This window comes from Ricinus communis, chromosome 9 (genome assembly GCF_019578655.1).
Source record: "Ricinus communis isolate WT05 ecotype wild-type chromosome 9, ASM1957865v1, whole genome shotgun sequence".
NCBI lineage: Eukaryota > Viridiplantae > Streptophyta > Magnoliopsida > Malpighiales > Euphorbiaceae > Ricinus > Ricinus communis.
Genome location: NC_063264.1, coordinates 15,436,806 through 15,462,220, shown reverse-complemented (window position 1 = coordinate 15,462,220; position 25,415 = coordinate 15,436,806). Strand labels below are relative to the sequence as shown.

The window sequence follows — 25,415 nt, the reverse complement described above, 5'->3', positions numbered from 1 at the left end:
CGAGCTTGCTCTCTGGGGCGCCCGGACTGTTGGATTAAGAGAGCCGAAAGGCTATTAGAATTTGGGGTTAGGGTTCTACTGAGCCACTCGTCCCGTAAAAGTAAATATATATTTTTATTTATTTATTTATTATGGTATGATTATAATGTGGATTGTATTTACGTGCATGGTTTGATATACTGATTTGAATAATCTATGTTTTCTGAGAAGAATGCAATAGTTCCCAGGTTATTTGATTTTAACTCACTCTCGAGACTGACAGTCTCATTTTTATTGTTTTTCAGATTCGTGACTGTTAGTCCTCTCGCGACTCTTATTTAGTAACCCGACTCCTTCATCATCGGGTGATGTATTTGATTTGGTATGTAAATTGGTAAATCTTAGATTCTCCGGAGTAGTAATAGTAGATGTATCAGTTGTAAATTTTCTGAGTTTCAAGTCTCGCCTAGTTTTTCTGGCAGACCGAAGTATTCATGTAGAATGTAGCTATTAAGATAATTTGTGGTTTTAATAATATTAATTTGAGATGAGATTTGTTTAAATCAATGAGTGTCAGGCTTACTACGGGTTTCGGTGGCCTTAAGCCTACCCATTCCCTAGTGCCGGTCACGGGCCCACGGGTAGGGTCGTGACAGCAAAGGGTAATCAAAATGACCAATCCTTGTGATTCCATACCATCTTTAATAGTATTTAATTTAGGTTCTTATTTGTTGCTTTCACTGTCTATTCGCCTGAGGTTTGTATGGAGAAGATTTGTGATGTTCAATCTTATATTATGCTAACAGTTCTACTGTTTCACCCATGAACTACACATTGTTATTTGTCATAATGTGATGTGGGACCCGTACTTGCAGATCAGGTTCCTCTCTATAAATCTAGCCATCTGCCTTGCCTCCACAATAGTGAATGACTTAGCCTTAACCTATTTAGAGAATTAGTCGATTTCCATGACTATGTACTTATGACCATTTAAGGAGGCTTTATCTCTCTGATGGTGTCGATTCCCTAAGCTGTAAAATTGATACGAATGTGGCTAACTTATACCAAACTCATATTCAATGTTGATGTCTTCACTAAGGATCGTTTACCTAATCAAGCAAAAAAACTCTAACTCCCAACAAGACCCTTAAATAACTTGTACTTAAGAACCTGAATTATAAGGAATTAAAGACTGTTTAACATAAATAAAAGTTTAGATTAAACTAAATTTATAAAATACCAAGTCTCCACTTGATAAAATTACCAAGTTCATAAAGAACAAAATAATAGAATTAACTCCAAAATAATCAATATTCAACAACCCCCTTTATATAGAAATTCGTACTAGCTTATATAGGCCTTAAAAAGCACTAATTCTATAATAATAAGGAAGCAAATAATAATTAGCTTGACTTGTTTATTTTGGGTCTAATTTGACTTGTTCATGTCTCCATATATTGAATTAAGTTGATAAGAGTATTTTGAGGTCCATTGTCTTGGTTAAACCAAATCTCACCTAGACTTTGAATCTCCAAACCAAGTTTCAAATCTTGCTTCATGAACACTCCTAAAGCAACCTTGAACTTCTTCTCTAGTCATTGGTCCATCATATTTGAGTGGCTCATATACAATCCTAGTTGGGTTAGAATTCCTAGTTTGAGTAGGATTTCTAGCTTGAGTAGGATTCCTAGTTGGAGTAAGACTCCTAGTTGAATCAGGCATCTTCAATTGAACTCCTAATATCATTAGGACTCCTTGTTGGACTTGGATTCCTAGTTGAATTAGGATTCCTTGTATGAGTAGGACATGGATTCTCATCATTCCTTCTTTCTTTGAAAAGATTCATCCTCGAATCTTGCCCGAATATTGTGAAATAAACAAACAAATAATCTCAAAGAATAATACAAGCTCATTATTAACCTGCACATCTCTCACAAGAGCGATCAATGGAACTTTAGAACAAATAATATTTTCAATGCCAACAAAATCGACATGCTCACAAGACTCCATTGTATCAAGCAACGCAATCTCACTCTTACTAACTCAAATTTTGCCTCATCTTCAATAATGATCTTTTCAATTTTGGACTCACTTAAAGGTGGCAAATCATTGTCTTCCTCACTATCTTTAATAATCACGTCTTCAAATTCTTCATTGACATCAATAGAGCATTTGATATCCTTACACATGTTTGCATGCTTGATTTTGAGTTATTTTTAAAGCAAATTATATATTGTTTATTAGAATCACCCTTTTTTACTTTCCTTTATGTCTCGGGTGTTTTTCTAGGTACGTCATCAAAGTTAGAGAGAAATCAGACCAAAATCGAGAAGAAACGGCCGAATCGGACGTGTTACACTGTTCCAGACACCCATATTGAGGAGCACGGTCAGGGTCAGAGGCGAGCTGAAATGCCTTACCTATGGCAAGAAGAAGCGATTTTGTAACACAATTTTTGAGAGTGACATGACCTAGGAGCATGCCCGTGCTAAGCAGCACGACCCAAATCCAAGCCGTGCTGAAGAAGGCCAGATGTACACTTTTAGATCAACACGGCATGGATCTAGGCCGTGCTGGTCAGCATGGCCCAAATTCAGGCCGTGAATCCTAAAACCTAATTTAAAAGAAAAGAAAAAGAAACACAAAGAGGCTAGAGAGGCCAGAGAGAGACATAGAGAGAACTTTAGGGTATTCAAGATAGACTTTGAGAGCAACCTTCCAGACAATCAAGAAGAGGAAAATAGAGATGAATTCCACTTCAACATCATCCAGATAGCTATTCTTGAGGATTGGTTCGAAGATTCAAAGGAAAGAATAAGGAGATCTTGAGTTGTAGAGATTGGATCCAAAGTTATTCAAGAGGGGATAACATCTCCACCATTTGAGAAAAAAGTGTTCATATTCTTTTTGATTCTTGTTTACTTTTTATTTGATTCTTGTATTATTTTAATCATGAACATGTGTAACTAATCTTATAAACCCATCTAGGGTGATCTTTAGCGATGCTAGGCTTATTTTATGCTTAAGTAATTAGATTGTTGATTTAATATTATAGTTTTCATTCAAGTATAATAAAATTGATTGTTTCTTCTTCATTGAATTAATTTTAGAACTCCTTTGTAATTGAGAAATTTAATTGAGTTTGGACAACTACTTGTGTGAGTAAGTGATTTACATCTTAGAGATAAGTGTACTAACTTATTGGAATAAGAACTAGACATTCTTATTAGTGGTAATTTAGAGATTAATGCTATTCTAAAATCAATTGTTAGGAAGAGATTCTAACTTTAGATCTTTAGGATTAGGAATTGGTTAACTCGAGAGAGAGGCAATTCATTTAAGAAATTATCCACAGATTGTAATTATAAATCAATCAGTTCATAAATTTTTATTTTTAAGCCGGCTAGCTAAAGGGATTCCCCAATTGGGTTAACTCATCTCATTGTCTTTTTCAAACTTTCATTCTCTTTGTTAAAATTTAGTTTTCATTTGCATTCTCAATCATTTTTAGTTAATGATCTTCACCACCTTTTGATCGGTTAGATAATAAAAATAGCGTAGTAACAATAGCTTTTCAATTCCCGTGGGATATGATATTGATACTTGCCATAGCTAGATTACATTCAGTAGGTGCACTTGCCTTTAGATTGCTAGTCGTGTTTAGCGAAACATCAAGTTTTTGGCGCAATTACTAGGGACTATTATGAGAAATATTGTGAACTGTGTTCTTGTTAATTTAGCAATTTATTCTTTATTCTTTATTTGTTTTTGCTCGATTTTATTCTTTTATTCATTTCTGTTGTTGGTTATTTGTTGTTTCAGGTAGTGTATGACCAGGAGATCCAATCCTGATCTAGTAGACCCTATACTAGAACTAGAGCGACCCCTCAAGCAATTAAGGAAGCGGTTGAACGTGGAGGAGGAAGGAATTCAAGTTGGAAAAGCTGTACACGAGAGTGAACCACAAGACATTATAGTAGAGATGTTAGACACTAACAACAACAATGAAAATAATCATACGATGTATGACTTTGTGAAACCATCGCTGGAGGAGACGCGAACATGCATTATGAGACCAGCTGTTGCTGCAAATAATTTTGAAATAAAGCCTAATGTGATTCAAATGGTGCAGCAATCGGTTTAGTTCGGAGGCTTTCCAAATGAGGATCCTAATGCACATATAGCGAGTCTCTTGGAGATTTGTGATACCTTCAAGATTAATAGGACAATAGACGATGCAATTCATATCCGCTTGTTTCCACTTTCTTTGAGGGATAGAGCAAAGCGGTGGCTACAGTCATTACCTCCAAACACTATCACTACTTGGGATTCTTTGGCAGAGATATTTATGTTTAAGTACTTTCCTCCCTCTAAAACTGCTAAACTTAGAAATGACATATCTTCTTTTGTGCAGTTTGATGATGAGTCAATGTATGATATCTGGAAGAGGTACAAGGACCTATTGTGATGCTGCCCACACCATGGACTACCAATCTGGTTACAGGTACAAACTTTCTATAATGGTTTGAATTTGGCTACTAAGCAGATGGTAGATGCAGTTGCAAGTGGTTCTTTGAGCAGCAAGACACCAGAGCAAGCCCACCAATCTGGTTACAGGTACAAACTTTCTATAATGGTTTGAATTTGGCTACTAAGCAGATGGTAGATGCAGCTGCAAGTGGTTTTTTGAGCAGCAAGACACCAGAGCAAGCCCAAAGCTTGATAGAGGAGATGGCTACAAACAATTACTAGTGGCAAACTACTAGGAGCAGGACGGGACGTTAAGGGAGTGTACACTAGTTCGATGCCACTGCAGCTTTGGTAGCTCAAGTGGAGTTATTATCCAAGAAACTTGATCAACTCCAGATGCCTGTCCAAGCAGCTCAAGTAAGTCGTGAGTTTTATGGTGGCTCGCATTTCAGTAGTAACTGTATGTCGGGAGGTATGTTTGCTTCTTCTTCATCTAACCATGAACATATGGACTATATGGGGAGTTAGGCAGCAGAACAACCTGTATAACAACACTTATAATCCGGGATGGAGAAATCATTCGAACTTCGGATGGAGAAATAACAACAACCAGGGGCCATAGGGGTTTTAGCGACTACATCAGTAGCCGCAACAATCTGTTCTTCCACCTCAGTCTCCTCAATCTCAAGAGAAAAAGCCTAACTTAGAGGAGCTGATGATAAAGTTTATGTCCACTTCAGATACCAGATTCTAGCAGACGGACGCAACTCTTAGAAATCAACAAGCCTCCATTCAGAACTTGGAGAATCAGATAGGCCAGATTTCTAAGATGATGGCTGAGAGGCTGTCAGGGACTTTGCCTAGCAATGCAGAATCTAACTTGAGAGAGCATGTGAACACAATCACTTTGCGGTCAGGTAAGTATATTCCTAGTTCTTCTCTTGTTTCTAATAGTGATGTTGATACGCAAGTAGATTCAAGCAGAAAGGTTAAAGATAATAAGGTGAAGGAACTAGAGAAGGAAGAGGCAAAGAAGATTTCATTGAGGGAGTACCAGCCTAAAATTTCGTGCCCTACTAGGTTGAAGTAAAAGCACAAGTTGAGCAGCAGTTTGATAAATTTCTTGATGTATTTAAACAACTGCACATAAACTTATCTTTTGTTGAAGCTACTTCGCAGATGCCTAGGTATACGAAGTTCTTAAAGGAGATCCTTAGCAACAAAAGAAAGTTTGAGGACTTGGCATTCGTGATGCTAAACGAGGAATATTCAATGATTTTCCAAAACAAGTTACTAGAAAAGCAACATGATCCAGGGAGTTTTACTATCCCTTATGTTATAGGTGACTTAACTATTAGTGATGCTTTAGCTAATTTAGGAGCTAGCATTAATGTAATACCGTCCAACCTGTTTGCTAAGTTGGGGCTAGGTGAGACTAAATCCACTAGGATAAGCATACAGTTAGATGATAGGTCAATCAAGTATCCTAGGGGTGTTGTAGAGAATGTGCTTGTTAAGGTGGATAAATTCATATTTTCTATTGACTTTGTGATCTTAGACATGGATGGTGAGAATAATATACCTTTGATTCTAGGTAGACCTTTTCTTGCAACATGATAGGTCAGTCAAGTATCCTAGGGGCAATTATAGATGTTAGTGATGGAAGGCTTGAACTTAGGGTAGAGGATGAGACTGTCACCTTTGACTTGAATAACTCTATTAAATAGTCTTTAGATCACGATGATGCTATGTATTCTATTAATGTACTTGATGATGGTGTTAAGACACAGTTGCAGGAAATGTTGGTTGAAAACCCTCTACAAGTTACTTTACCAATGGAAGATGAGCATGAGTTGTCAAATGAGAAAGTGTTGGAGCAGCTTGAATTTTTCTTAGCAAATAAGCCAAGCAAAGAGGATAATAAGTTGTTGTAATTGACAGGATAAATGTGTAGAAGTTGAGGCCATCAATTGAGGAACCACCAGTTCTTGAGTTGAAAGAGCTCCCAAAGCATATCGACTATGCATATCGAGACAATGGCAACAGTTTGCCTGATATTTCGGTAGCAAACTTGACACTCGAGGTGAGAGAGATGACATTGCTCTAAGGAAGTACCAAAAGACGTTTGCTTGGAAGAATGTTGACATTCCAGGGATTAGCCACATTTATTGCTCACCTAAGATTCTTATGGATGACATCCATAACCTGGCAGTTCAACCGCAGGGCAAGTTAAACCTGCAAATGAAGGGAGTGGTCAACGAGTCCAGCTAAATGACTCAGAGAAAAAAAAAGAAGCACTTTTGGGAGGCACTCCAACTTTTAATTTATGTCTTTAACATTTTGATCATTAATTTTGTAACATTTGTTTATTTTAGTCTTTGTTTTTATTTAATTTTTAAGTTTCATATGCCATTTGAGTATATTCCACCTCTAGTAGTTGATGATGCACCTCATCCAGTACCTCCACCACCGCCACCAGCCCAGCAGGATGAGTAGGGCAATATCTCTTTGCATTTATCTCCTTTCTTTTTTTGTACTTAACATGTTGCTTCCCAACTCCTTTAAACGCTGTGGATAGTGTGTCCTTCAAGTGTGGATGGGTAAGCCGTTGTTTTGGCTTTTCTTTTTCTTATATTTTCCGATTGTTATTTATTATATTATTGATGATGTATATATTTAGGATACTTAGGATGTTTATTATCTTTTTGTTTATCTTTGAAAGATTGATAGTTATGATTATGAGCATGAGATTTTTCCTCCTTGCTATTTGTTGCTTTTGGAATATTATTGAGCAATTTTTAGTTTATCACAGTGGCTGGGTTAAACCAGTGTTATTTGACCATTCTTTAAGTTAGTGAATTTGAATTTGATTAGTTATGTGTTTTATGTATGAATTGATTAAATGATGATTTGATTGATGGCATTTGGACACCTTATGCAAATATACCCACTTAAATTGTGAGTTTTTGAACCTAATTGAGCATACATCATAAATACTCATTTTTCTTGTTTGAGTGTGCATTGTATTCTTCTTATTTCTAGAACTTTGCTCAGTAATGCTTGTTGAGGTCACATGAACAATCAAATATTATAAAATGACAAGGGCACTTAGGATTCACTATTGTAGCCAAAAGCCAACCTGTGAATATTTTTCATTAGTTAGCCAAGTTTGAGCTTATCTACTTTCATTATTTTTACTATTTTGCTTTATCATCACACTTTGTTAAGCCTTTCGTTTGTTGATCGCTACCCTATTTCTGAAATTTTTGCAATGTGTTTATTGAGTTGTTGGATAAAATGCCGGTTTTATTTATATTTTGAATTCACTAAGTCCTTTAAAAATTTGGTTTGGATGCTCCCTTCAATCTAAAGTAATTTTGTTCTATTCTTTCTTCTTAAAGAAAAAAAAAGAAACAAACAAACAGTCCTTTATTGAGTGTTCATTCATTTTCACTCTTTGAGCATCTTGTTTTAGAGACTTGGGAACTATAGTGAATTTAATTATCTTTGTTTGGCATTTAGTCCTTTTTGAGCTGAAATTGTGGGTAAGGCATTCCAACAGTCCAGAAATTATTTACACCTTACTTCCAAATTCCCATACCTAATCCTAAGCCCCATTACAACTCTTGTGAAGACCCTTTGGTTGTGATATTTGGTTGTTTGCAATAGCGGTAATAGGATTTATGAGCAAGCCTATGGTAAGTAAGTTGAATATAATTGCTTTGAGGGATTGATGACTACATTCTAAACACCGAGTGCATAGAGTGATCCCTTCTGAGGCATATGGTTTCTTGAATATTTGATGTTGAATGTAGTATTTAATTTCTTCATACACTAACATGATAATTACTCTTGTTTAGATTGCTAGTTTAGTGTTTGGTTAAGTTTCAATTTGGGATAGATTGAATGTTGCTTAATTGTAATCCAATGCATGAATTTTAAGGAGGGTAGATTGCATGTTTATGATATAAGCTGTTGATCGCTTGAGGACAAGCAAAAGCTTAAGTGTGGGGTGACTGGATATCCTTGATATTACACATGTTTGCATGCTTGATTTTGAGTTATTTTTAGAGCAAATTATGTGTTTTTTGTATTAGAATCACCATGTTTTAGTTTCTTTTGTGTCTCAGGGGTTTTTCTAGGCACATCATCAAAGTTAGAGAGAAATCGGACTAAAATCAGAAAGAAACGGTCAAATCGAGCGCCTTAGACTGTTCAATGCACCCGTGCAAAGGAGCACGGTCAGGGTCAGAGGGCATTGCTGAAATGCCTTACCTATGGTGAGAAGAAGTGATTTGCAACACGGTTTTCGAGAGTTACACGACGTAGGAGCATGCCTGTGCTGAGCAGCACGGCCCAAATCCAAGCCGTGCTAAAGAAGGCCAGATGAATACTTATATACTCATGTTTTACTCAATTAGGCTTTTACACTCTAAAGAAATCACCACTTGCCTTTTACCACTCAATCTTTACTCTTTAGCACTTATAAAGGCTAAAATAATCGAATACCAAACAACTAAAGTTGTAACGACTCAATAACGAACGAATCAGATTTAGAACACACAAAAGCACAAACTAAGAAAATGAAACTAGACTTAATGACTAAGATTAAGTCCAAACACAACAAAACATACAAGAATAAGATGAATGAATGAAGAACTAAGTTTGATGAATGAATTAAACAAAAAGGATGGATTTAATTTATGTAGAATAAAGAACGTATTTAACACTTAAGAAACAAAGGAAAAAATGAATTGGACTTTAAAAAATAGCAAAGAATATGAATTGAACAAAAAAATTACTCAAAACAAGAAAATGAATAACAAAGAAGAATAACAGATTGAGATAATAATTTTTTTTTGTCTTTTTTACACTAAATAAAATGAATCAACTAAAAAATAAAGGACACTTACTTGATTGATGAGCCAAAGTCTGATACCAAACGATTCGAACGTGGCTAACTTATGCCAAACTCATATTCAATGTTGATGTCTTCACTAAGGATCATTCACCTAATCAAGCAAAGAAACTCTAACTCCCAACAAGACCCTTAAATAACTTGTACTTAAGAACCTTAATTATAAGGAATTAAAGACTGTTTAATACAAATAAAAGTTTAGATTAAACTAAATTTATAAAATACCAAGTCTTCACTTGATAAATTTACCAAGTTCATAAAGAACAAAAGAATAAAATTAACTCCAAAATAATCAATATTCAACAACCCCCTTTATATAGAAATTCGTACTAGCTTATATAGGCCTTAAAAAACACTAATTCTATAATGATAAGGAAGCAAATAATAATAAGACTAGGAATAGAACTGCTAAACTAAAAAGATAACTTAAAACAAGACTTCTAACTATTAAAAGAATTCTTTAAATGAGCAAATACTCCTAAAATTTGTCCAACCCTAGCCCATATAATAAACATGGCATTTGGGCTTAAGTAACATGTAACAAGCGGCCCATTCTTGAGTATTAGACTCTAATTAGCTTGACTTGTTTATTTTGGGCCTATTTTAACTTTTTCATGTCTCTATATATTGAATTAAGTTGATAAGAGTATCTTGAGGCTTATTGTCTTGATTAAATCAAATGTCACTTGGAATTTAGATCTCCAACCCAAGCTTCAACTCTTGCTTCACGAACTCCTAAAGCATCCTTGAACTTCTTCTCTAGTCATTAGTCCATCATATTTGGGTGGCTCGTGCACAATCCTAGTTGGGTTAGAATTCCTAGTTGGAGTAGGACTTCTAGCTTGAGTAGGATTCCTAGTCAGAGTAAGACTCCTAGCTGAATCAGGATTCCCATCTTCACTTGAACTCCTAATATCATTAGGACTCCTTATTGGACTCGGATTCCTAGTTGAATTAAGATTTCTTATTCGAGTAGAATTCATTGTGCTATATGGGTTCTCATAAAAAAGGTTAGGAAGATATCGGATTGTGAAGTTTAGTCCGGGGCATGTGACTCAGGTCATTGTAGAGCTGACACTCATGATATTTCCTTAATAAAGCTAAACAATCCTTTTCCATTCTCAACCTATAATAATCTTGATATGTAATCTTTTTGGTTAACACTATGTCGTTCATGTGAGGCCCACATACCCTTTTATGCATCTCCTCCATTACAACCAACACTTTTGCTTTAGTAACACACCGAAGCTGGACACATGAAGTCATCCTTCTATATATTACTCCTTTATGGTTGATGTGGTTCCTATCTTGGATCAGCAAGTGCATACCTTTCCTTCGCAGTCGCTTCCTCTAGATATTCCCTATCTTCTACAAATCTCTTCAGATCGTAAAACTAAGGCTTCTCTTTTAGTCCCATCTAGACTTGCATTATCCGGTCTCCGTGATAACAAGGTGCACCTAATTTCACGATCACTAATGGCTTCATCAGAAATTGCAAGGGGTTGTCCCACATAGACAATAAGGTAGTTAGTGCATCTACCATATGGTTTTCATCTCATGGTAAGTGTATAAATGAATATTCCGAGAAATTACAAACCAAATCTTTAAGATAGTTCACATATGGTTTCAACTTTTCTTCTTTCATTTTCCATTCTTTAATGGCTTGTTGAATTATTAGCATGGAGTCCCCATAGACCATTAGTTGGTTTGCTCCCACTAGCAAGGCTAATTCTAATCCAAATAAACATGCTTTATATTCTACCATAGTATTTGTCACTTTAAACTCCAATCTCTTGGTCATTGATAGCATTTCTCCTTCCGGCATGATCAAAACTACTCCTAATTTTGCACCTCCCGTGTTCACCGCTCCATTGAAGTATATATTCCATTCTTGAGTCTCGATTGCCCTTAGATTTTTATTAGGAAATTCTAGATCCCAAGGGTCATCTCCATCGATTGCATTCTGAACCAAAAATTCTGCTACAACCCTACCCTTAACTACCTTTTTGGTGACGTACTCTATGTCGAATTCTATTAGGAGTAATAACCACCTAACCAGCTTTCCTATGAGAGACGAAGCTTCAAATAGATACTTCAGTGGGTCTATTTTTGAAATTGTTACACCCTATAAGACTAGAAATAGTGTCATAATTTCCCATAGCCCATATCATGGCAAAAAATGTCTTTTCCACGAGGTTATACTTTAACTCATAAGGCATCAATTTCTTATTGAGATAATAGACCACACGCTCTATGTCATTAGGCTGACATTATGCTACCATTGCCACCATAGCTTTCTTTTCCAAGGCTAAATACAGAATCAACGACTTTCCATCTTTTAGTGGCTTCAATACCGCGGCTTCATCAAATACTCTTTAATTCTATCAAAAGCTTTGTGACAGTGCTCATCCGACACAATGTGTTGGTGTTCTCTCAAACGCTTGAAGATAGAATTGCGGGTGTCGGTTTCAAGTGCACACCTAAGTGTCTTCAACCTAACTAGTCATTGAAACTAGCATAGAGATAGGATCACCACCTGGGTAATCACCGGGACACTTTTGCTTATGAGTGGTGTTTCTCAGATTCCATAAGGAAGCTTACGCCATAAAATTCAGAGATGGATACGGATGTCAACTTCCTTATTTGTGTATATTAGTCTTTAACTTTATTATTTAACAAATTATTCCTTATAAAAACAAGCAGTTTATACATAGATATACCAAATAACATGCATAATTTGCCTAGGTCTAGACCATTTTATTAAACCTAGCCCACATTAGAGCTGTTAGCCTAATTTACTAATTAATTATGTATAAGACCCATTTGCTCTAGCCCAATTACATGTTATGCTTTGGATTCCCAACCTTTAGATCTAATGAACTACTTATTATGACAAGGCCTGTTCTGTGCGAATCTAATTCTAATAAAGCCCAGTCCTAACTGAAACATGCCAAGGACCATTAAGTCTACTTAGATTTTAGAGTTTAGGCTCAGTTAATGTTAATTCGCCTATTGGACTACAATGTACATGTTGGATCTAATTTTAACCCTAAGTCTATATGGCCCATTTTAATTATTCAATCACATAACACATATTTGATAATCATACAGTAAATAAAAATAAACAGAATAAAAGCATAAAGATGAACCTACTTATTACAACCTAGCTTACAACTAAATTGTCAAAGAAAAAAGACCTAGACACTAATACAGAAGGTCAAAATACATCAAAATCGCCCAAAAATAAAAAATTGGGACTGTGCCTTGCACAACCGATCGAATCTAGGGTTCTAGGCAGGTCTTTTATCGATTTTTTAGTGTATTTTGCATCCCTGGAGCCGAATTTCACATGCAGAAATAATAAAATTAATTAGATATGACATAAAATGAAATGAAAATAAAGATAAAAGCAACAAGAATCAATCGAATGATTAAAAACCCTAAAATTGATAAAAACCCTCAAAACTAAATGCATAATGATAAAGAAAAATGGCAAATCAATCATACAATCCTATTAAACATATTTAATTACCTAATCATAATGGAAATATAAATCTAAATAGTAATCCTATTGCATGTATCTAATCAGATTCAAAATTCTAATTGGCAAAATTATCAGATTCAAAACTCTAGAGTTCTTATTATCATATTTAAAATCCAATTAACATGCAGATCCATAAAAAACCCTAATTTAATCATACTAATTATAAATAATAACAAAAACCTTAATCATGTTTTTAAAAGAGAAAATAGAAAAAAATAATAAAGAAAATTAGAATAGAAGGAAAAGATGATAATGTAGATGCTTTGAAACCCTCAGGCTGTTACCATATTATGCAGATCCTTGAGTCTCAAGAGTAGAGGAGGAAGTTGATCCAAATGGGGTAGGAATCTAGAGTGTTTAATAGGTTTTGTGTTTACTTTTGAAAATCACAGTACGTATGTTAAAATCTTACCAATTATTCTATACTCAGTTGCCAACCCCCTAAGCCTTATGTTTTCTTTTCTATTTATAGGGAAATGTTAGGGAACCCTAGAGACTTAGATATACTCTCCATTTAATTATCGATAAATACTACTTTTTTAATAACTTGGGATAATACTGATAGATACCTATTTAATCCTAAAAATAATAAAAAATTAGATAATTATTAATAAAATCCCTTCTAGAAAGTCGATTTTGATGGCTTTGGGTGTTTAAAATTGGAAATACATAAAAAAACTACCAAAAAATTGAGTTTTGAGCCACGGGCACTGCGTAGAGTCGATCGATTTATGCACAGTCGATCAGCTATATGTAAAGCTGATGGGCTCTAAATGTTGGTAGACTCGCAAAAATTTGCAATTTAGCCCCTAGACTTGGCATTCTACTAATTTTGACCTTAAAATTCTATTTTTAGTCAATTTAGTCTAATTTGATTTCCAAACACAATATTTTAGCTCAATTAATTATAACTCTAATCGAGATTTTGACCTTCTCCAACTCTGTGAGACTTGAAAAAAATAGCAACTTTCATCATTTTTCGTAATTCTCTCGATATCTAAATCCATAAAGTATGTGCTAACAGCTGCCCTTGGTTTATCGGGATTTATGCAAATGAACTTTAGATAAATTGAGAGAAAGTATGAAATATCAAGGATATAGTAAAAGGATATTCTAATGAGCTGTAAAAGCCACGCCCCATAAGATCAAACTAGAGATTGTTGATTTTATGTGGAGATCACGCCCGCTTGAGTTTTGAAGACTACGCCAGCTTGAATTTTTTAGGACTTCACCTACTTAAATTTTTGAGGACTTCGCCTACTTGAATGTTTGAGGACTTCACCTGCTGGTTTAGAGATCACACATATTAATTTGGGAACCACGCCCGATGATTTAAGGACCTTGCCCATTGATTTAGGAACCGCGTCCATTGATTTAAGGACCATTCCTGTTGATATAGGAATCATGCCCGTCTGATTTGTACTTACAGAGACTTCCATCTGGCTTTTTAATTACTTTTCACTTTGGGATGCAATTATTTTATAATTCCCACTTCGGATTATGATTTGGTATGTACTTTACTCTCTTGGATGACTTCCGCTTCGAAATGTGTGTCAACTTAAACTGATTCTCTACATTTGGAAAATAGGTCGGTGAGCTTTCGCTTCAGAAAGTAAATTGATGATCTTCCATTGATTGTATTCTACTATGGGATAATGATGATTCCACTTCGAGATATAAATTTATGATTTTCAACTTCGTAAAGTAAGCTTGATAAACTTTGCTTTGGGAAGTAAATTGATAAACTTCTGCTTCGAGAAGTAAATTAATGCATCTTCCGCTTTGGAAGGTAAATTTGAGTGTAGTTTGAGCGCTTTATTTCTTTTTGAACTTCTTTTTTATTTTCCTGTTACAGCTTAGTGATGTATGTACAAGTATGCATATAGATCTCATCAAGCAAAAGTTGTAAAGGTATGTGATATGCATGTTATGTATGACATGTAATGCATTTCTAGAAATCATCCTTTAGTTTGGACAGAAGCATTCCGATGCTCATCGGTAAAAGATTGACGATTTGACAAGTAGGTTATGTACTCTTCAGTCATAGGGCATGGAGCCAAATGGTTGATAGAAAATTATGAAGATGATGATGCATATTAGAATTCTGAAAGTCATGGTGATGACAAGAAGTGCAGAGCTAGAGATAACTTAAGTATACAAGGACTGAATCATTTTGCCTTAGGGCTGTACTGATACTTGTGCAATGATAATAATCTTATGCAGTTAGCAACTAAATCTCTTTTCTTTTCTTGCTTTCATACCTTGATTTTTGCCTAAGGCGCCCTTTCAAGTTTTCAACTTAGTAGGCTAACGTCTTAACTTTTCCCTAAGCTATCCTTTCGGGTTTTCAACTCAGCAGACTCTATTTTTGCCTAAGCTGCCATTTCTGGTTTTCAACTTAGCATTTTATCTTCTTTATAATTTTCTTTATTTTCTCTCTCTCTCTCTCTCTCTCTCTTTTTCTCCGTTTATAAATTTGATTGCTTAAGAAGCTCCAACTGGTGGTAATTCCAAAAGACATTACCAAGTATAAGCTAAAACATATGTGGACTTGCATTACTATTAAGCCAGAAGCTGACTTCACTAGTGAGGACTGAGTTGAATGGATAAAGGGCCTGCCAAACACCTTTATCTGGTGGATTTGTCGTTGGTGGAAGATCTGACATATCACTCTGCGAATATACATGGCATGTGTTCTTTTGTTAGGACTTTGAGAGTCTACTTTTTATACCCAATCCAGGCACTATCATCAATAGCTTATTCTGGAATACCCACCTGACTTTGAAGGTTTCCCATAGAGATATGATTTTTAGACAAGATTGAGAGGTTGTGGCTTGTTGATTAAGTGTGATGTCAACTGATGGAGACTTGAGTACTACAAGGAAATAATCATGCTTCCATTAGATATTATAGATTATGCTTCTTATTTGTTTTCTCCTTCTGGTAGTGCGCATGCAATAAAACCTAATGTGCAAGTTTGACAAAACTTCTTATCAAATTTTATTCATAAGGGCACAAATAGGTACATTTTTTTATTTCATATAATACTACTCTTGTTATCAACTAGTCATTTCGGATTTTCTAGTAGAATATTTTTCTCTCGCTTTTTCCTTAAATTTTGCTTGACTAGCTTATGAAGGTTTTCTAATCAGCAGGATTTGTTTTCCTATTTTTATTTTCTTTTTCTCAAAAGATAGTATCTGAAACAGTACAGATTGACTTGGAACTTATTTCCTCCGAGATTTGAACATCTTCGAGCATAATCTTGGCTTTCTTCTATATGGAAGTTTTCTAGCTCGATCTAATTTTTATTTGGAGTCAATGTAATAAGTCTTGTGTGTTTCAGGATTAGAACATCAATCTTTAATATCTTCTAATCTCTAAGGATCCCTACCTCAAGGTTGTTGAGGGATGAATTTGGTCTTCTTGCTTTGTCCCAATGTGCTACCTTGAATTCAATCGTGCGTATCAAATACTAATTTCTTTTCCTTTCTTTTCGTTCTCTCACTTTCTCTCTTTTCAAGAGTTATATTATGTGTAGTAGAAATATACCTAGGATTGTCATTTGTGCCTAAATAAAATAAATCAATTCGAATAGGATTAATGTTAAATACTCATGTAATAATTATTGTCATGCAAAATACCATTAAGATAAACATCATAGAACAAGCAAAAAATAAAGTTATATCATTAATCCTAAAAGCATAATAAATCAAGAGCTAAATCTTATGAAACTTCGTCATCTTCGGATGGTATCTTTTCAATCTCTGCAGCCTTAAAGTTTTCCATGCTCTAACCAACTTTAGCATTTTCCATTTCTTCTATTTGTAAGCCACCATTGTACAAGCCTGCAAAGGTCTTGGGATTCATCATTTGTAGTTTTTACACCTAAGATGGGAGTACATTTGGAACTACCATTCAAACTTGATCCTTCTCAAAAGGCTTATTCTTTATTAGAACTGTTTTATCTCTCCATCTAGTCAATAAGTCAGAAAAGGATTCATTAGGCTTTTGCTTCGTCAATTCCAAATCTCTTATAGAGACTTCTAGGTGAGCTTTATAGTCATATTGTTGCACAAAAGCATCGCAAAGCTTTTTCCAATCAGACTTGATGGGTCTTTCCAATCCATGGTACCAGTTTACAGCTAGCCCTTCTAATTAGAGTACAAACAGCTTGATGATTTGGGTTTTAGCCAAATAAGTAGTACTCATGACAGTAGAATATTGCTTCAGGTGCACCTTTGGATCTCTAGTTTCATTGAACTTCTACATTTCATGCATACAAAATTTTGGAGGTAACTTGTCCTCTCCAATTAGCATCAATTCATCGAAATCAAAGGTTGAATCTAAACTTTGATCTTTCAGCATATCTTGCATCTTGTCGAGCCTTTCAGTCAGACTATGCAAAATCTCATATTCCATAACAGCTTTTGCAGTAAGAGCAGATCTTTCTTAGCTTGCTCTAGCATATATAGTCATCTAAATTCTAGAGGTGCTCACCACGTGCTTCCATATTATGAGTAGCAGCAGCAGTAGTTGCAGGGGAAGTAGCAATCTTTTAGATAGTCTGTTTCCCAAATGTCTCAATCGAAGCCTGCTGGAGTTTCTATCGGATCATAATCCTTAGGCCAACTATAATTGCAGTCTTGATAGCACTAATGTCTTATTTGTGGCCTATCTTTGTTTCAACTTCTGAAATACTACTTATTGGGCTCTTGTCTTGATTGTCAATGAAATGAGCCCTTTTGATATCCATTCTTATCTTATCCAAACTAAGGATGATAATCTAAAATGGCTGAAAACCAAGGTGTTAGTATAATGCATGCAATGCATGGGATGAATGATGCACGTGCTATGCACAAGGACAAAGAGAAAGAAGTTTAGCACACACAAAGTCATTATACAAAGCATCCTTCCGACCTTATTACTCCTATACATGGTTCCTGATGACTCTTGCTTCCCTAGGATTTTGGGTCTGGGCTTTCTATCAACAGGGGATAGTAGACCCTTACACGCATATGTCGTAAGCTCTCAAAGCATATTTAAACAAACAATGCAATGTTTCTCGGTATAAGCATAAAAGCCTGCATATTTTGGGCCTAGAGACTGGTTCCACATTTCTGGGCCAAGGTTTTTAATATTTGGGCTTAAGATACTTACAAGGAAAAACATCTTATACAGCAAACAACAGGGTTCCTAGGGGATATTTTTACGGTTATTACCATGAGTTGAGTCTTGGGTAAGGATAAAGTCTTTTATAAGTATAAAGTGTTCTTTCTTGGCTCGTCTCCCTACTAAAGGGTCCATGCGATAAAGGAAATTCACTCATTACGTTTAAGTTATGGTAGCTAGTGTCGTAATTCTAGGGTTCGAGTGGAACCAAAGAACCATTAACTGACACCATCAGGGCTACAGTGATCAAAGTGTACAGTATGTGAAAGTGTAATGATGCAAGAATAATCTATTTAATAATAAAATTAAAGACAAACATACACTAGAATTAGCTTATCTTATCTCCAATGGAGTCGCCACTATGCGCGGCGGTTTTATGAGCAAACCCAAATGTCTTTTATGATTATGACACTGTAAGGCTTTTCAACATAATCGGGACCAAGCTAACTAGTCACTAAGACTAGCACGGAGATGGGAGTCGCCACCCGGACAATCATTGGGAAATTTTACTAATGCGTGGTGTTTTTCAGATTCCATAAGAAAGCTTACACCACAAAATACAGAGATGGATCCAGAAGCCAACTTCCTTATTTATATATATTAGTCTTTAATTTTATTGTTTAACAAATTATTCCCTATAAACATAAGCAGTATATACATAGGCATATCAAATAACAATCATAATTCCCCTAGGTCTAGCCCATTTTATTAAACCTAGCCCATATTGGAGTTGTGAGCCTAATTTACTAGTTAATTATGTATAAGGCCCATTTAGTCTAAGCCCAATTAAACATTATGCTTTGGATTTCAAACCTTTAGACCTAATGGAATACTTATTATGACAAGGCCTGTTTAGTGTGGATCTAATTTTATAAAGCCCAATCCTAACTAAAACATACCAAGGCCCACTAAGTCTATTTAGATTTTAGAGTTTAGGCTTAGTTAATGTTAATTAGCCTATTGGACTATAACGTTCATGTTGGATCCAATTTTGACCCTAAGTCTATATGGCCTATTTTAATTCATCAATCATATAACACATATTTGATAATCATACAGTAAACAAAAATAAACAAACTAAAAGTAGAAAGGTAAACCTAATTATTACAACTCGGTCTACAACTAAACTACGAAAGAAAAAGATCTAGAAACTAATACAGACGTCACAATACATCAGAATCGTTCAAAAACAAAAAAAAATTGGGACTAGGCCTTGCACAATCAATTAATTGGCTCTATGTTGAGCCAATCGGTTATAGGGTGATAGGTATGTCTTTTGTTTTTCTTAGTGTATTTTGCATTCACAGAGCCGAATTTCACATGCACAGAGAATAAATTAATTAGATATGATAAAAAATAAAATAAAAATAAAAATAAAAGCAACAAGAATCAATCGAACGATTAAAAACCGTAAAACTGATAAAAACCCTAAAAACTAAAAGCACAGTGATAAAGGAATGGCAAATCAATCATGCAATCCTATTAAACATATTTAATCACCTAATCCTAGTGGAAATATAAATTTAAACATTAATCCTATTGCATATGTAATACCCGAAATTTTTCTTTAATAATGATAATATTAATAATAATTGATAAATGAGTTTTTATTTAAATCAATTATTCTTTATTTTTATTTGGTTTAAATTGGAATGAATTAAATGGAATTTTAATGCTAGACAAATAAGAGAGTTATTTTCTATATCCAATTAGTTTGATTTTTAAGAAATTAATTAAGTAAATCCTTTAGAAAATAAATTATTTTTTTTAGTCATTCAATTTTTTCCAAAATGAATATACGAATTAAAATTTTATATTTGAGAGTTATGAAAGAATTAGTAAATAATATTTTTTCATAAAACAATTATTGGGAAAAATGGCATTTTAATTAGCTAATGGTGTTAAATTTTAATTGAAAAATATTTAGCAATTGAATAATTAAATTAATTTTGTTAGGATTAAATTGAAAATTTATTTTGGAATAAGGATTAAAAATATCATTTTATTAATATGGGGTTTTAATGAAAATTTTTATCTTTGGTTTTTTTGTAATTAAATATGTCGATAAGGGCTTTTTGGTAATTTTACATTTAAAAGCAAGGGTAAATAAGTAATTATAAATTTTCAATAGTTCTACTTTGGCCCAAATTAAATAGTTAGGGGCTTAATTGAAAAGCTAAAGAAAAGTTTGAGGGTTAATCGGAAATTTTGCAGGATGAAATTGTTGTAATTAAAAAAGTTCAGGGACTAAATGGTAAAGAAGAAAATTTCAGGGACCTAATGGCGATAAGAAAAAGAAAGAGGAAGAAAAGGAGAAGGAGATCGAGGAGAGAGAGAGGGCGGGCGGAAAATTTGTGCCATCATGGCCGTCGTTTTAGTCTGTGGTGGCCGAGAAAAGCGGGCAGCGGCGCCTGGCAACGGAAAAACGTGAAGGAGGTAGCGGCTTCCGGACGCCATTTCGGGCATTTCCTACAGCATTGGCGGGCGAGTCGATTGGCAATCGACTCCCCTCGGTCTGGGCTTCATTTTGGTGGCAGCGGCAATGCAAATGGTGGCTAGAGTTGGAAATTCACGGTGGAGAGAGAAAATGGGTGGCAGCCGGCATTTTTTGGTTTTTCCGGCGAGCTTTGGCTGATCGGAGGACATATCTGGACTCTCCTCAGCTCAAGTTTTCCAATGGCACCGGTTTCGTGGCGATCAGACTCCGTTTGAAAATCGACGGCCGAGATTGTCCGTAAATCTCTTCGGGAGTCGAATCAGGATATTGGAAGCTGAGATCATCATCAGCATGTTGTTTCGAGTCTGTTGGTGCGTTCGGATCGTCGATTGGACTCCGACGATTGGAGGCTAGTCGACCGAGTGATCAAGTGTCTCGGTAATTTCTCTGGCCCGTTGATTTTAGAATTTATTGGTAATATTTATGTGTTTATTGAAATGTGTTGAGCATTAGAAATAATGTTAGTTAAAATAATTAGATTTTCGGACTGTCTGCCATTGGTCGTGTTTTGTGATGTATGGCGGAGTCAGAAAAAATAGTGAAGTCTTGAGGATCCGATTCTCATTAAAAATAAATTGTTGGAAATTTGAAGTGTTTTCTGGCAGGTCCTGGACTCATTATACGGGGGGTAAATGTCCGTAGTTTAAGGGAGGTTCTGCCGAACTTTCGGTAGGATTCTTTCGAGTTGAGATTCTTGGACAGTCAGTCCTAGGAGTCTAGACCTAGGGTTAATTGTCAAATGTTTCAGTGTTACTGATTAAATTATTTTCCGTGATTAGATAATTCGTCAATTCGGCTCACTCCACCCGAGGTATCGGAGCAGAGCTAGGAAGTCGTCAGATATGTGAATTAAAGTCATATATTTGTTCACCTTTCATGCTAAGATTTTTACGTGATAGTTCTGATTAAATAATTTAATATTTCAATTATTTATTTAATCACTATTCATATATGTTTCATTTACTGCATTATGGTTTGTGTTTCGTGTTGACTCGGGATGGGACGGCTGTAGAACAGGCTATTTGATGAGTTCACCGGTATGAATCCGAGACTGATAGCAAAAGGGTAAAAGGGTAAATTTAAAAAGGTAAATTTAGGACTTGCCCTGGTCGAGCATTGCTCTCTAGGCTTAGTAGAGTGTGTTTGCCGGAGTAAAGGTCCCTGGTCGAGCTTATTTGGAAGCTTAAGTGACCAGACTGGATTTAAGGATCCTGGTCGAGCTTCTCTCTCTAGGCGCCAGTCTTATTGGAGTAAGAGAGCCGAAAGGCTAAGAGTGTTAGTGATAATTAAGTGACTGAACTGGATTTAAGGACCCTGATCGAGCTTCGCTCTCTAGGCGCTAGTTCTGCTAGAATGAGATAGTCGAGACTGTTAGTGATGAGGCTAGGGTTCTTCTGAGGTGCTCCGTCACGTGATATGAAATAAAAATTTATTTTATTTTATTTTGCTGAAGCATAGAATGACATGTATTTTTTTATTTTAAATTAAGCAAATATTTTATTGAAGTGTTTATATTCATTTTTGGGATATATGATTTTAACTCACTCTCGAGACTGACAGTCTCAATCTCACTATTTTTCAGGTGATTATTAATCCTCCCGCAATTCTCATCTAGCAACCCGACTCCTTCCTCATCGGGTTGATGTAATTGATTTTGGTATGCTTGACTTGTAAGATTTTAGATTCTCCGCAGTAGAATTAATAGATTTATCAGTTGTAATTTTATGTAAATTCGGGTCTTGCCTAATTATACTGGTAGACTGAATTAAATACGTAGAATTTAATGGTTAAGATTATTTGTGAATTAGTGCTTTAGATTGAGTCCGAATTTTAATTTGTTTGAGTTAGTGAATGGTCAGGCTTACTACGAGATTCGGTGGCCTTACGCCTACCCATTTCCTAGTGCCGGTCACGGGCCCATAGGTCAGGTCGTGACAGTATCTATCTAAGTAGATTCAAAACCCTAATTGGCAAAATTATTAGATTCAAAACCTTTGAGTTCTTATTATCAAATTCATAACCCAATTAACATGCAGATCCACAAGAAATCCTAATTTAATCATACTAATCATAAATAGTAAAAAAAAAAACCCTAATCATGTTTCTAAAAAAGAAAACAGAAAAAACAATAAAGAAAATTGGAAGAGAAGGGAAAGATGATGATTTGGATTCTTTGAAACCTTGAGGCTGTCACCGTATTATGTAGATCCTTGAGTCTCAGGAGTAAAGGAGGAAGTTCATCCAAATGGGATAGGAATCTAGAGTTCAGGTCGACACCGAATTATCCAACCAAATGATTCAGAGCATAGAGCGAGTACTCACACAGAAGAAGCATATGTTTACTTGTTCGCCTTTCGAGATAGTTGTGGTCGATCCGAATATAATCTCACATCACCTGAATGTCAACCCAGGATTTAAGCTAGTTAAATAGAAAAAATAGAAGCTTTGCTCCTGAAAGGCATATTGCTATAGCAGAAGAAGTCGATAAGCTTCTAAAGGCCGATAATGTACCCGATTGAGTAGCAAATGTGGTGTTGGTCAAAAAGCCAAATGGAAGATGGAGGATGTGCGTTGATTTTACAAATCTGAATAAGGCTTATCCAAAAGATAGTTATCCTATCCCTAATATTGATCAATTAGTGGATTAACAAGTGGTTATGAAGTATACAATTTTGTTGACACTGCTCAGGGGTGTCATCAGATCAAGATCTATAATTTTGATAAAGAGAATACTTCCTTTGGCATGGACATAGGTACCTTCTATTGCACAGTGATGCCTTTTGGTTTGAAGAACGCTGGTGCTACATACCAAATATTGGTAAACACTATGTTTAAATATCAAATCGGCAAAACTGTGGATGATATGATCGTCAAGTTAGCTAGGGCTGAGGATCATGCTAGAGATCCAAAAGAGGCATTCAGCATCATGAAAAAAATACTAGCTCAAGCTAAACCGAGCAGGTGTGCCTTTAGTATCAAAGTTGGGAAGTTCTTAGGATTCATGATCTCGTAGAGAGAGATAGAGGGTAATCCCGAGAAGATCAAAGAAATCATGGAGAGGAGACCACTAAGAAATATTAATGAGGTGCAAAAGTTAAATGGCTGAATAGTAGCCCTTGGTCAGTTCATCCTATGCTTCGTTAAGAGATGCCTAACAATCTTCAAAACTTTGAAGAATGTTAAGAATTTTGAGGGGACTGAGGAGTGTCAGAGAGCCTTTGAAGAGATGAAAAGGTTTAAGCTCGACACCCTTACTCAGTAGACCTTTGAGTAGGGAAATCTGTATTTATATCTTGCAGCAACCAAGAACACCCTCGCCTCTATGCTGGTCAAGGAGGAGGATGGCGAGCAAAAGCCTATCTATTACATAAGTAAGGTCTCGAAAGGAGCTGAAACTTGGTACCCTATGATAGAGAAGTTGACCTTGGCTATCATTACCACTATTACTAAGCTCAACCAGTATTTTCAAGCGCACATGGTAATAGTTAGAACAAATCAACCATTAAGAAAGGCATTGTAAAGGCTAGAGACATCTGGATGACTCGTCCATTGGTCGGTTAAGTTGGGAGCTTTTGATGTTTTGTATGAGCCGAGGAAAGCTATGAAAGCACAAATATTAGCTGATTTTATGGCAGAGATGAGCATGTTGGAAAGTATAGAGATAATGGATGAAGCTCTTGTCAAATGGACGTTGCATGTCGATGGAATGTCTAATATTGACAAAGCAGGAGCAGGCATACTACTAGAGGGACAAAACAATGTTTAGCTCAAAAGCTCGGTAAGAATTAACTTTAAAGCTTCTAATAATGTTACCGAGTATAAAGCATCACTTGCAGGTTTAAACATGGCACTAACAGTACGAGCTAAGTATTTAAGCATAATCAGTGACTCACAGCTAGTGGTTAATCAAATAATGGGGATCTTCAAAGTCAAAGACCCTGATCTAGTCAAATATGTAAGTCGGGTAAAAGCTATGTTACAAAGAATTGAACAAGGATGATACTAGTAAGCATTATCCAGGTCCCGCGAGATGAAAACAAAGAGGCAGATTTTTTAGCCAAACTCGCCTCGTAAGGGGAACTGAGCAATGATGTCCTATTCTACATACTTGAAGAGCCTAGTATAGCAAAATAAGAGGTATTAGTTATTGAAGATTATGACCCTTGGATGAAAGATATCATTTAATATATTAAAAGAAGAAGACTACTGAAGATAAAAATGCTGCAACTAAAATAGTAAAGACCTCAGCCATATACTCTTTCCAAGATGGTACGTTGTATCGAAAATCAATATCACATCCTTGATCTAGATGTATTTCGAAAGAAAGAGCAGCCTATGTCCTTAGAGAAATCCATGAAGGGATCTGTGGGGCTTATAAAGCAGCCAGCACCATAGCCAAAAAAGCCATTCTCCAAGGTTATTTTTGGCCGACCATGTACAAGGATGCAAAGAAGCTTGTGTTGACTTGCACTAAGGGTTGAGAGCACTAGAATGTATCTTATTTTCCTGCCACATTATAGTGCCCGACCACTAGTCCTTGGCCTTTGCAGCTTAGAGCATGGATATCCTCGGACCCTTCCTAACTGCAGTAGGTTAGAAGAAGTTTCTACTTATAGCTAGCGACCATTACAGAAAAGAAAACAACCGACTTCTTCTAGAGAGAAATTATATGTAAATATCGTATTCCACACACTATGGTGACTGACAATAGAAAGTAGTTTGATAATAAGGAGTTCAAAGGGTTCTGCACTTGCATGAAAATCAACTTAAGGTTTACCTCTGTTGCTCATCTACAGTCTAATGGGCTAACGGAGGTAACAAACCAAACAATTCTT

At 35.6% G+C, this 25,415-nt stretch overlaps 1 protein-coding gene and 1 non-coding gene across 2 annotated transcripts; one reads left to right on the top strand and one right to left on the bottom strand.

Annotated features, from left to right (window-relative positions):
• Positions 1-4,360: 4,360 nt before the first annotated feature.
• Positions 4,361-4,467, bottom strand: LOC112534877. Its single transcript, XR_003079109.1, has one exon. It is a non-coding gene; the product is annotated as a small nucleolar RNA R71 (small nucleolar RNA).
• A 1,161-nt stretch (positions 4,468-5,628) lies between these two features.
• Positions 5,629-6,945, top strand: LOC125371190. Its single transcript, XM_048379722.1, has 4 exons — positions 5,629-6,016; positions 6,184-6,317; positions 6,404-6,532; positions 6,850-6,945. The coding sequence occupies exons 1-4, from the start codon at positions 5,629-5,631 to the stop codon at positions 6,943-6,945; spliced, it is 747 nt and encodes a 248-aa protein (XP_048235679.1).
• The last annotated feature ends 18,470 nt before the right edge of the window (positions 6,946-25,415 follow it).

Coding starts and splice junctions, on each gene's coding strand:
- LOC125371190 (XM_048379722.1), top strand. CDS start 5,629: ATGCCTAGGTATACGAAGTTCTTAAAGGAGATCCTTAGCAACAAAAGA. Junction 6,017..6,183: donor TGTGATCTTAGACATGGATG/GTGAGAATAATA, acceptor AATAGTCTTTAG/ATCACGATGATGCTATGTAT. Junction 6,318..6,403: donor ATGAGTTGTCAAATGAGAAA/GTGTTGGAGCAG, acceptor ATAAATGTGTAG/AAGTTGAGGCCATCAATTGA.